This window comes from Ambystoma mexicanum, chromosome 3q, assembly GCF_040938575.1.
Source record: "Ambystoma mexicanum isolate Mex_15411 chromosome 3q, UKY_AmexF1_1, whole genome shotgun sequence".
NCBI lineage: Eukaryota > Metazoa > Chordata > Amphibia > Caudata > Ambystomatidae > Ambystoma > Ambystoma mexicanum.
In genome coordinates, this window is record NC_090926.1 from 1265101096 (window position 1) to 1265114876 (window position 13781).

At 47.2% G+C, this 13781-nt stretch overlaps 1 protein-coding gene across 1 annotated transcript in view; it reads left to right on the forward strand.

The window, feature by feature from the left end:
• Positions 1–13781, forward strand: part of LOC138447859 (lysosomal alpha-mannosidase-like) — a 564797-nt gene that overhangs the window by 378994 nt on the left and 172022 nt on the right. Inside the window, exon 20 of the mRNA XM_069604298.1 lies at positions 1416–1496. Within this exon, the coding sequence (XP_069460399.1) occupies positions 1416–1496 (81 nt within the window). The remainder of the gene's footprint in view (positions 1–1415; positions 1497–13781) is intronic.

Below are 13781 nucleotides of genomic sequence, written 5' to 3' on the forward strand. Positions count from 1 at the left end.
CGACATGACTCCATGCATGCACTCTTACTACACACCAGTCAGAAAAAATACAATCCTATAGTTCAGGGCTGGTTGAAAGAAAAATTCCATCTGGGGCACCACTGCCCTTTGAGAAATGGCTGCCATCTCTAAATGTTCTGAAAGATGATGTCCCACATTTGTAGGCAAAGTGTAGGCTTTGTGACAAAGATTAGGGAGCTGTCAACTAAGAGTGTAAAACGGCATAAAATATTTCCAATGCACTTGGAAAACATAAAACAACTCTGTCAACTTTGCTGCACTGATGCTCATGCAAAAGTGGAGTTCCACATTCACCGACCATGCGCTGTCCTGTTACAAAAGAGTATGAAACTTCAAAATCCATGAAGCTCTAAATTGTAAAGAAGGAAGGGCACTTCCAAGAAAGAATATCTGCTCCCACCCCGTGTATCTCTGGGGTCCCTGTGCACATTCCACTGTTGTAAAGCCTGGGATTCTGAACAGCCCTTTACAGCTCTGGCGATTTTTCTTTTTAAAAGTCTTCATTTGATTTCATTATGTGAGCCTTAGACGGCACGGCTTTACACTTCCTTTCATATTGTTTGCATTTCGTTGAGCATGTTTTACAGTACATGTATGTAGACCATACCATTTGCTATGTTCGTTGGTGTCATGGATTACATTTGAGAAAGTGATGTAATGTTCTGACTGCTATGTACCTGATGAGGTGAATTGAGGCTGAAATAATCCATCTATATTGATCAAAAGCCTCAATGGCCTTATGATTTGAATATTCTTGTTACGGTGCATTAGTGATTTGACAGCTAAACGGCCTGTAACACACCTTGGCGTTGGCTTTAGCATTGCTCTTCCCTGGAATATCGGTATTTTCCGGCCCCGTGAAGCCAGAGAAAGTGTGTGAACCTCAAGAGATGCCAGTGGTATCTCATGACTTTGTTAAGCAGAAATAGTTCTTTTAAGTGCTTGGGGGCAGGATTGTAGAGATGAGCTAAGATTGGTCTCGGAGGCAGAGGTGGGCATAGCACCGCACAAAGGATACGGATACTTGAGAGATGATGGGAACACTTTTCTCAGCTATGTAAACACTACCCTAAATTGTCGTGGGGCATTTCTGTGTAAAACCATTGTGAATCTTAGTGAGTTCCTATGCACTCTTAAAGGTCTGCCCATGACAAAGGGTTAATGGCAATAGAAAACCTGTCCGGCCCATGGAGCAGAAGAGGGCTCTCTTGGCGGAGTTAAGCTCTGCTGGCTGTATTACTCGACAGTCCTCCCTGGAGCAGAGTGTGGTTTTGAGGTAAGCTGCCCCCCTGAATTGAGTGATTCACCACCATCTGACCAGATTAGGTTCTAATCGATTCATCACCTCTGCTCCTTCAATACCCAACGCTCTTTAACGCTCTATTTGTTTTCAGAACAAGAAAGTACAGCTAACAGTCCTGACGGACAGGTCGCAAGGTGGGACCAGCCTCACCAATGGATCCTTGGAACTAATGGTAAGCCTGCTCCTGCCAATTAACCGCTGGGCAGGGCATGAGCACTGTCCGGCATGGTGTCCCTTGTGTGGGGAGGTTTGACTGTATTGGGCCAGAAGCGGCTCATGGTGTTGAGACCTTGTGTATAGCAATAGATCCTTCCTTGAAGAGGTGGGGTGGCACCTGAATTGCCTGTACATGTAGTATAACATTGGAAGATGGGTAGATTGGGGCCTAGATTTCCTCTATTTTTACCGTGGTAAACATGGGAAGTGTGTGTGTGTGTGTGTGTGTGTGTGTGTGTGTGTGTGTGTGTGTCTGTCTTAATCCCTCTTATCTTTAAGGCATAAGGTCTTGATTGTAAATGCACCTATTCACAGGAACCAGACTAGTCCAATGCCCTATGTGCAGAGTTTACTTTGTCCATTTGAAATGGTGCGTTTTGCCTTGCCTGTGGCCACGTACGGGCGATCACATGCCTGCAGCAAGGATATCCCTGCACTGATTGACTGTAGGAAAATGGGCTGAGTTTACATTGGCCCCTCTAACATTTAAATGCCTGGAATGTGATGCCACAACTTAATTTGTTTCCAAAGTCCCCATTATCTTACCTTTAGCTCTCAGAAGCTCCTGCCAGGTCCTCCCTACAATTTTTCAACCACAGAATGAAGTAGATTGCCCCCATGCATTCTATGTTTACCATCTGTCAGTCATTGGCCATCCAGAAGACTCTTTGAGGGACATCCTGAAGGCCTTTTTGTTAGGCAGGTCTGTGAACCGCATCAACAGTCTTTACATTAGTGTGCTATGGTGAAGTCCAGTCCTTGTCCCCATTTCATGGTGTGGAGGGGATTCCGAGAACCAGAAAAGCTGGCCAGTCAAGCTCTTTGGGCCCGAGCCGTAAGGTACCTGGAGGCGGAATAGGATGGGATTCTGAACCCCCTTCCTAGACCATACAGGTGGGCGAACCTAAGAATTCATTGTTTGAGCCAAACCAGAGCCGAGCCACGGGGCCTGGCCTGGCTCTAAGAGCCCAACACGAGCCGAGCCATAAAATGGCAATACCTGTCGTCCTACCTCCTCACACTGCACAATACAAGCCTCATACTTGGGGTCTGGCCGGTGTTGGCGGCAGGACCCCTTGACTGTCAGTGGCATGGACACTGGTGGGGGCAGGTGGCACTCCACGGCACAATTTTTGTTTTTTGTTGTCAAGGAGCTAGATGCAGTTGTGGATGGCCACCCAAGAAAGGAACTACCTTGGCAGTGCAGTAATCTTGGTCTCCCAAAGTGTGGTCCAAGAAGGGAGCAAATTCTAACCAACCATCTCCTTGGGATCCCTCCCTCCCTCTTGAAGAACAACACTCATCTAGAGACGACCTTTGTCCAGTGAGTTCCAGTAGTGATTTTATTGTACAACTAAATTGTACTACTTTTGTTGACTACATAAGCACAGTAGCCGGCTCACATGCTTTTGGCGGGTGTCTCCTGCCTTGACATCCATCCGCCCACTCGCCAAAGGCCAAACACGACCATACATTTCAATGGGCTCATGCGCCAAAAACAAAGGGTTTTGTGTCCCCCCCCCCCCCTGGAGCCAAGAAATGTTGAGAGCTATAGCATAAGGATAAAACGCCGAAGTGCCCCACAGGCTGCAGAAAGATGGCTACAGATCTCCATATGCCTACCTGGCCCCGGAGAAGAACCCTCTTAAATGGCATAGGTGTTTTCTCCTCTGCCAGATATCAGTAATGTACATGAATTGTCGACAATATTAAAATTCCTTTTTGAGAAGCGTATTCGCATGTGTTGTATTAACTCTTAAATACAAGAGAGCACGCAACATTTATTAACGATGTTCCAAACGGCGAGTTTTGCACCATAGCTATCTGGGAATTAGATGTGTATATAACTTAGGCATTATACAATTGAATTAATTTTGACAACGCCTATTATTAGCTTGGTCTCATATGTCACTTATTTTAGCAATGATGAAATTATGGATATGTAGCCAAGACATTTTTAGTAAAATTGTAATAGTTAATGGTACATGTATAGGAGTATATGTAATTAATGGATATTGTATCTTTTTACTTTGACATATTTATTGATTATAATTCTCTTCACATGTCTGGAAGGTTGATTTATTTAACCATAACACACATCAACTGAAATAAAAATATATCAAAATTCTAAAGCACGCCAAAGTTATTAATTTGCGCAGTCGGACTACTTTTGAAACATACCATTTCAGCTGTACTCTTGCTTCATGTGGTGCTGCAACGCATCTCCAAAAACATATTCTGGAAGTTCTTGCCTTTGAAAGACAGCGATTAACAGGCAGGTATTGTCACAGGTTTGTAATCAGTTGCCCAGAGACTGTCCCACAATCGGGTGCCATAAAAGGCACAAAGCTGTTATTGCAGTTTACCCACTGCAATTGTATCGAGTTCCTAATGGGCAGTCATACCCGGCTGACTGGAGCGAACAAAAGAACCCAAACTGCCTGCATGGCACCATCAGGAGCTGAAAGGACTAAATGTTCACTGATGGGGAATGTAGGCCACAAACATCCTCCCTCACCCCAGCTTTTAAAAAAAAGAGCTGGCGCTGTCTGTAACCCCCTCAAACCCAACATTCACCCACTTGCTTTGCTGACTCTCCATACGTGTGTTGTTTTTTTACCCATTCACCTCCTACACATGAGCACTCACAGTGAAGTGTTACTACACACATTTCCTTCTTTAGCATCTATGGAGACCATGAACAGTGTTCCAAGCTGCAATAATCTGTGACAAAAGGCTGCTCCACCGTCACGGCTCATTGCAGCTTGAAATCCTGCTGGTTTTCCCCGCAGACAGACAGAAATGTGTGGTTTAAACTTTAGCAGAGCAATTGGGTTGGGAGGGGGGTCTGGGCTTGGTGCAGAGGGCCCATTGGCTCGATGCTGGGGCCAAGCTTAATTGAGGTCTTGGGCCAGCCTGATCCCCACCTAGATCTCCCAGCTCTACTAGACCATGGCCCCACGTGCAGTCCTCGCAATCCTATGGAAATCCTGGCTATAGTAATGCTCATCTTACGCTTCTACCCCACTTATGAGGCCAGTAACATGGGATTTTTAATAGCCAGGAAAACTAGGTTATTTGGCAATAAAACCTCCATGCAACACAAAATTGCAGTGGCAGGTATCACCACACGCCAATGGATTCCATATGCCAGTCGAGACTCTCCCAGAGATGCGCTTGAACTAGAAAGTACCCAAAAGTATTCCGCTTTTTCACAGTAGAAAACAATTCAGCCTAATGTAAGGATCCTGTATGCCAGAGAAGACCCGCCCTGACATACACCAAGGTTCTATAGGACCCTGCAGTGGGAAGTACGAAAGGCACTGGGGAGCCATGGGCAGAGAACATGTCCGCAGGGACCAAAGATGACTGCCATGGATTTTAACACCACAAAAAACCACGTACAAGCAAGTGTGTTAGGGGAGGTTTCTTAGAGTCCTACTGGCAGTAAGATTTTAGTAAGCTATCCCAGTGGTTTACAGATCCCCCAACTCTTCGTATCAGTCTGTACTAGCTCAGGACCTTGGTAGAGTGACAGAGCAGTCAGACTTATTTTAAGAGTAAGATATTGGCTGTAGGTAAGTACACTGAATCTTAGCTAGACAGGCACAACAAAAAAGCACTTACACTTATCATTATAAAAAAAGGATATATTTGTTATATTTACACCTTAATCACTTTAAATACTTCAGACTTTTACGTTGGAACACTTAGGAATACTTGATAATACACTTCAATGGGCACTTTCACTTACGTGTGTTCATGGTTACATTTGTAGCAACGTTAGAAAGGGAAAAGACTTATTGTTTTCAGTTACTGCGTACTCATGTGGTTTTCAACAGTTTATACAGTAATACATTTACTCTGCAAACACAAAGTAAAGGGAGGAAAATGGTTAGTTAGTGCAACAAAAGTTTAGCTCAAGGTTCTAGAGACGATTTCTTCGCCTAGTAAGTCTTTTGTCCAAAAAACGCAACCATAACTAAAGGCAGATCGGAGAGGACTTGAAGCATTCACAATCGGCGAATTACGAAGAGTTCCTGTGGATTTCATCCATTGTTTAGAGTTATTCAAGCAGCAAGTTAACAACTAACAAAGGAGAACTTAAAACTGACTTGAGAAGGGGACACAAGCAGCGTCTTGGATCTGAGGTAAGAGGGGGTTGCCCTGGACACTTCTACGTGCACTCCAACGCTCTGGAGCGACTTCTTGGAATCAGGTAAGCAATACCTTTTTCCCCACAGTACCTTAGGTTAGAAGAAAATGTTTGCTCTGGATACTCTGCAATGTTGCATCTCTGGACCCGTGTCCACGGGTAGAACCAGAAAGCAGGTCTAACACGTGAATGGTATAATGGGGTAGACCTTTACCGGGTCAAACCATGGCATTTCTGCTGCAAATTTATTTACCAGCAACATTTTTGCCGCTATTTTATTACCCGCTACCTCCTTTACTGGGCAAACTCTTGGAAACGCTGGCCATCTCCCAGCTTAATCTACACACTGAATATGTTGGTTGCTTCCATAACCATTAGTCTGGCTTCAGAGCAGCCAGAAGCACAGAAACTGCTCTCCTGAACATCCGTGACGACTTGCTCTCCAATCTTGACTCTAATCTTCTTCTGTCCTCATTCTCCTTGATCTATCCTCTGCTTTTGACACGGTCAACCATGCCATCCTGCTCAGTCGTCTCCGGGACATCCTTGGTATTACTGATCAGGCCCTGGCCTAGTTGACCTCCTTTCTCACCGGCGGACCCTCTCCGGTCCAACTGGGGTCTTTGCTCTTCTATCTCTAGCTCTACTTGTGATGTTCCCCAGTGGTCTAACCTCTCTCCCTGGCTCTTCAACTACTACCTGGCACCTCTTGCCCACCGCATTGCCACCTTCTGCTCCAATTTTCAATGTTAAGCGGTTTACACTCGGCTCTCTTTCAGGCTCCCCTCAGCCACCTCTGCTTGTTCTCTTATACCAGACTGTCTGGCCGCAATTCAGGAATGATGTGCCGCCAATGATATCTGCCTTAATGCAAGTAAGACTGAGATCCTCCTCATTGGGACACCCGCTCCCTCCTTTCCTTTCTCTCTCTGGCCGCCCATTCTGGGCCCTCTTCCTCCTCCTTTCTGTGAGGCAAAGCACCTTGGTGTCTTCTTTGACTCCATCCTCTCCTTCTCTCCTGACATCTGTAAGAAGTCAAACTATCAGCTGCACCGCCTCAGAGGTATTCTTCCTTTTCTCACTTTCCCCCAGAAGCTCACCGTCTCCAGAGCTCTGGTCCTCTCAAGGCTGGACTATTGCAGCAGCCTCTTACTTAATCTTCCTGCCTCTACTCTTCGACCTTTAGAACTTATCCAGAACAGGACTGCGAGACTTGTACTTTGCCTCAAGCCTGGGGATTGTATCTCTCCAACTCTGAAATCTCTTCACTGGCTCGCGTGGCTGCAACGATCATCTTCAAGACCCTCTGCATTGTCCACAAGGCTTTCTGGAGCCTGGGACTATTCTACCTCCAACTTTCTCTACCAAAACATCTTCCTCCTCAAGCTCTCTGCTCATCCACCTCCAACTCTCAGAGGGTCAGACGCTTCTCCAAGCAGAGAGTTGGGGGCAGATCTATCTCCTCGGGTGGGGTCTCCCTCTGGAACAGACTCCCTGCCTTTCTCAAACTTGAGCAGACAACATCTGGTTCCAGAAGCAACTCAAGACTTTCCTTTTTGCTTTTGCTTTCTCTCCTCCTCTCCCCTGCTGATGCACCGGACTGCTCCACGCACTGGTCACCTGGTCACTCTCTGAACTCGGGCCCAGGCTCCTGCTTGTCCAGTTACCCTTGCATTGCCTCCGGGCTCCCCAGCACTTAAGGGTCTGTATCTGCAACCCTAGAGTCCCTTCTCTCTGCACTTATGAGCCACCCGCTGGCTGCACATGTGAGTTACCCGCACTTCCCCCTTCCGCTCCCCCCTGGCACTTCTCCCGTTCCCTCTTCCCCAAACTTGTGTGATCTGAATGACACAAGGCCTGGTAAAATCATTATTTTGTCCTCCCTTGTTCCCCCTCATAGCTGCGCCTAGAAACAATTGTGTACAGGCGTGTTATAAATGCCACATCTTATCAATCCCCGCCAGTAGGCGCAGCATGAAAGGGTCCTATGCCGAGTTGGGGGGCATAAAAGGACAGTATGTTAACTCGCCTACCCTGCAGCTCCCCTTCTATTAATATATATCTGCCCTCTGTGTCCTTGCTGGTTGCGAAAGTTAACATCCCTATGCATTAGTAATGAGACCCCCGCCCTTTTTATTACCGGACGAGGAATGATATCGGTGTGGGAAGGATCTATGCCTAAGTCGACCGTGGTCTTTTTTTAAGAGGTGGGTTTCCTGAAGTGCTACTGTATGCAACTGGAGTCTACTCAGTTCTCTAAACAAACATGCACGTTTACCCGGGGTGTTCAGGCCCTGGGTGTTGTTCGTCCGCAGATTAATCGCCATGCTGCGTTGCAAGGGCTTCTCCAGCCCTCTGCCCATCATAGCCCGTTTCATAGCCTATCTTCTTCAAACCCCTCAATGGTCTCATGTCAGACCCATTTTTGAGAAATAATGCCACTACAGTCCCTTGAGATAAATTACCCATGATAGTAACTGCCATTTGCTTGCTGCCCCTCTTGGTATCTCCTGAGTAACCCCCAAAATATCTGCTAGTCAGGAAATATCCACCCTTGAAGATGGTCCCTCACCCCCTGCCATCCACCCCAGCTTGTCAATAGCTTTCTATATATGGCGAAAACCAATTGTAGGACTCGAACCCCCAACAATAGCCCCAACAATAACAGCAAGAACCTTGTAAGAAGACCAACTTGGAGCGAGTGCTCTCCCGACTATTAGGCCAGTTCTGTGCATGCCCAACGGTGATGCTCTGACTTGTGTACTATCTGTATCAACAGGCCTGTCTGCTTTTCATCCTCCGGATACTGGGGGAACAAAGTTCTGGGCTTTGCTCAAGATAAGCAGGATCCGTTTTCTGCCCTTTCAGCGGTCGACTCCTTTCTTCCTCCTGTTGTCCGCCGTGGCACCACATGCCAGGAGCTCTCCCCCCGGACCCCCATCGGTGGCAGCCACACTTTGCGCCCTCTTGGTACAGTGTGATCTTGAGTAGTTGGGCTCCCTCTTCCACCGTTTAGTGTGTGCACTGCGTCCTTCAACTTGAACTTCAGGCCATACGGGTATGTCCATCTGTATCGTATATCTTGACACCGCAGCTCTTCGGTGATGGGTTTAAGGAGCCTTCTTTTTGCTAGGGTGGATTGAGAGACGTCCCGGTAGATCTGAAGTGTGAAGTCCCAAAACTAGATGCGATTCACCTTCCTTGCCTCTCTAAATATTGTTTCCTTGACTCTGTAGTCATGGAACTTTATCACAATATCCCTGGGGGTGGCTATTCTTGACGTCTCTCTTTGGGGTCCACTGGGTGCACTCTTTCCATCTTGATGTTTTCAGGGGGAGGGGGTTGCAAGTCATGACTTTGACCTTGACCTGCAAAAAGAGCACTCGAATGCAGCCCTCAATGCCGTTTTCCTCGGCCCCCTCTCTCAGGAACTTCCCTCTCAGGTTATCTCACCTCGCTCTGTAGTCTAGGTCATCACATGTTGCCTTGAGACTCTTGTTACAGTCCTGTAGGGCTAGCATTTTCCCCTGCACCTCTATCATGTCTGTTTCAAAGGTAGTGAGGGAACGCTCATTGTGGTCTACCCTTTCTCCCAGTGCCACTACCTCTCCTCTGATCTCGGTGGTGGACTCTTTTCGAAGCTCAGATATTTCAGAGTGCAGCGAGTCCTTAATGTCTTTTCAGAGAAGGTCAAGGGACAGAGTGATACATTCTGGCATAAGAAGCGGCACATTGGACTCGGTGAGTGTTTCGGCACCATGCTTTATTCTGGAGGGAGCGCACTTGCGGTGGTTGATAGATGGGCCTTGTGAAGCCTTGGAGATTCCACCTACCCTGGAAGTTTGTACTCTGCTTCTGGATGGGGCCTCCTCCAGACCCCCCCTCTTTTGATTGCAGGCGCCACCCTCTTCGTTGTCCACAGCTCAGAGGATCAAAGGGGGCTCACACCCATCTCTCTTAACAGCTTCAAGTGGTGCTCGGATGTTGCCGGGGGCTTATTTCATTGTCCCAGCTCCTTACATCGCACAGGGCAGAATCCCAGAATCTCCTCCCTCTCACTCCGAGAGGTTCCTTCATTCAGATCTGGTCTGAGCATAAAACTCCTCCATAGAATTGAGAAGGAGGCAGGGGGTAGCCCCCCCCCCCCCCAGGCTGTCCACCTATGTGTGCTGATATCATGAGCTCCCTAAGCAGGGGATTATACCCCTCCATGTTCTCATGTCAGACCCACTATTATAGCAGAGGATTGGTCTGTACACCATTGTATAACATGTTGCCCCATAGACCCTCTGATTGGTTGGCATGCTCATCCAACCTTGGACTTTCAGCTCTCTAGCGGCATGCAAGCATAAGGAAACCCAGGTGCTTAAGTCCTGTCAGATTACATCCCACTATCCCAATTAGTCCATCCCTCATCCGTCCAGCCATAAGCCAAAGTTTCCCATCTGTAGTTGACCTTGTAGCCTTCTCTCTGTTTCAGGACATTCGAGGGAGTGTAAGCAAATCACAATCTTCATTCAAAGCTTAATGAAAATCCCATGTTTTCGACTTCTGATCACATGTGAAGAGACCACAAATGTGTCAATTTCGAGCTCTTATTTACTGCTATTTGATTTCATTATGCTGGGCGTTCTTGCTTTTCTTGGCCTCTAGAGACTTGCTCACTCCATTTGTAGGAGCTTTATTTGCTGTTAATTGTCCAATACTTGGCTCTTGCACATTTCTTCTTTAATATTTAGAAAAATGTTTCGTGCATGGCTTCTCCGTCTGCCTCCCTTTGTGCCTTGTAATTATTCCTTAAAAATAGCACCCTTGATCCCAGGCCAACATAGACTTATTCTGCACACAAAACTGTTTCTCCAACGTCTCCTGACTCTGCATTTCTGGTCTGTCGCTGAGGTAGCTGGATTGAATCTTAACACGAGCCGAAGTCCATTTTCCTATCCTGGGCGTCCTTGCCTTGTTCTATTTTCCTCAATAGCAAGCTTCTATATGTCTCATCTACCTTGCATTACTGCATATTTACACTTATTGGTCAGCAAGTTACTTTATCTTCTTTGAATATGATTACTTTATTATTTCACACATGTTTCTCTTGTTACTGCAGTTACATCGTTATTAAGTATTCTCATATCGTTTCTGTATGTCCTCCTATATCTCCCATATGATAAATCATTTATAATACGCCTGTACACTAGTGTTTCTATGCGTGACAAGACAAGAAAGACAGAGGGAGGACAAGACAAACAATCTTACTAGACTTTGTGTCATTCCGATCATGCAAGTACGAGATGAAAAGTGCAAGTGGAAAAGGGGGAGTGCCAGATAGAGGGAAGGAGAGAACAGGGCAGCATTGCTCTGAGTAAGTGCAGCCAGGGCAATGCAGCTTTGTGTAAGTGCAAGGAGACAAGGGGCTGTAAGTGGTTACAGCCCCTAAGTGCGTGGTACGCCTGGAGGCAGTGCAGGGATGGCTGATCAGGAAAGAGCTTGGTACCTAGGGGGACTCTGCTGTACCGACTGGTTGCTTGGCTACACTCAGACAGGTAGGTCAGCAGGAGAGAGAGAATGCGGAGGAGAAGATGAAGGTTTTGCGCTGCTTCCGGAACTTCAGGTGGTCCGGTTCAAGTTTTGAGAGGGGCAGGGAGGCCATTTCAGAGGGAGGCACCTGCAGAGGAGAGAGATCTACCCCCCCACTCTGCTTGGAGTAGCGACTGACCTTTAGAGAGTTGGAAGTAGCTGAGCGAAGGGCTTGAGAAGGAAGGTATTTTAGAAGAGAGCATTGGATGTAGTACAGGCCCGGCCCCAGAAAACCTTGTGGACAATGCAAAGGGTCTTGAACTTGATCATTGCAGCCACTAGGAGACAATGGAGAGATTTCAGGGCTGGAGAGATGCAGTCCCTGGGCTTGAGGCCAAGGATAAGTCTTGCAGTCCTGTTGTGGATTAGTTGCAGAGGGCGGAGACTAGAGGAAGGCAGATTGAGAAAAAGGCTTTTGCAGTAGTGCAGCCTAGAGACAACCAGGGCTAGCAGACAGTGAGCTTCTGGGGGAAGGTGAGAAAGGGAAGAGTAACCTTGAGGAGGTGCAGCTGGTAGTGGGACTTCTTGGCAACGTCCAAGATTTGAGGAGAGAAAGAGCGAGTGGAGTTGAAGATGACACCAAGGTTTTTGGCCTCAAAGGAAGAGGGCCCAAGGAGGGCGGCCAAGGTGAGAGAGGGAAAGCAGGAGCAGGGGTCCCAATGAGAAGGATCTCCGTCTTACTAGCATTAAGGCAGAGATCGTTGGAGGCGTACCAATCCTGAATTGTGGATAGACATGTGAGGAAGGAGCAAGAGAGGAGAGGAGGCTGAGGGGATCCTGAAGGAAAGCGGACAGTCATCCGCATAACACTGCAAGTTAGAGGAGAAGATGGAGATCAGGTGGGCCAAAGGGCCCAGGTAGAGGTTGAAAATCCAGGGTGAGAGGATAGAGCCCTGGGAAACTCCACAGGTGGAGGGAGAGAGGTGGTGGAGAGTAAGGAACGAAGTTGGACTGGGAGGGGCGGTCCAAGAGGAAGGAGGTCAACCACTCCAGGGCCTCATCCATGATGTATCGCTAAGTGCTAGGCTCTACCCCACCGAGCTGTTACCTATATTTACAAAGTTGAAATTTCACTTGGGTGGCATATAGCCACATTGGTCACTGACAAGTGACTAGAGCCCCCAGCCACTAAACAGAAATACAAAAATCAATTGTGCCCTTGAGCAATAGTGCATACACCAACAATGGTTTCTTCAAATTGTTGCATCCTTTAAAAGTTAAACATCAACACATCTGAAAGTTATTAGTTTATCATTTTTAATGGTAGTATGCCAACACATGTTTGGGCCTTCCCATGAGGTCTTCTTCAGGGCGTTTCTTGATCCTAACCGTATTCAAGCTCTGTACGATTATTTTCAACCTCCCTTACTAGCTCCAGCCGACTATGCATATCCCTTCTGATTTCCATACACTTGTGTGCTTATTGATTCACCATTCAAAATGTTCTTCAATACCTTGAGATCAGAAACTGATGTGGCGGACAGAGGTGGAGGCAAGGGATTACATAGTAGCCAAAGGGGAGGAGGAAGGTGCCAGAGAGACAGCAAAAGGAGGTGGCGGAGGAGCCAGAGAGGTGCTAGTAGGAGTAGCGGGAGAAGGAAGGAAGGAAGTTGATCAGACGCGGGAGACAACTATCCACAGGAGGAAATTGGGCTGAGGGCCCTGGACCATGACGGTGTCATTCAGATAGACCTTAATGATGACCTTGGAGGAGTGGAAGGAAGCCAAGAGGGCCTCCCACCAAGTGCCATCATTAATGGAGGAGGAAGAGATGGGAGAGAGAGCCGAGACCATATGAAGGGTTCATAGGTCTGGTGAAGGAACGACAAAGAGAATGCCGGTGAGAGTCCGTCTGGAGGAAGCACTGATGTAGGTATCAGCGATTGGGAGGCCTGGGTTGGAGACCAGGATGTCCCTCTTGATCGTCTTCCTTCCAGACTTAGTGAGAGGGATAGGATACGATAGGAGATAGAGTAGAAGTTAGAGAAGATGGGAGAAATGGAGAACACCGTAGAGGGTGGGAGGAGACGACGAGGAGGAGGAAGTGAGAAGGGAAAGGAGAGATGCATAGCCCCACGCCGCAACACAGGAAGCACACAAAGGGGGGATATATTTCACAGCAGGGAGCAGACAGGTGGCACACAACAGTAACCACAGTTCAAGGAAACCTAGGAGATGGAGCTAATGGGACACTGTTAGGGAAAATTCTCAGAAATGTTCTTCCTTAGAGGCCCCCAGCTCTTTTGCTGAACTTTAGGACTTATACTTTCTAACCTAGAGAGAGAGAGACCTTTTTCCCCACTCATGTATTTTTCTGTGATTTGGACTCTGTTTCTTTTGACTTGGGAGTCTGACAAACTCCATAGACATAGTCTTTACATTGTGATACACAGCACCTTCAGTGCAGTGGCACAGGGAAGTCTTTCAGATTTCCCAAAGGTTTAAACACCTTCTCTTGGTGAAACTACCGTTTCCAAGAGCAGTGAAGTGAAATTGACTTTACTTGCA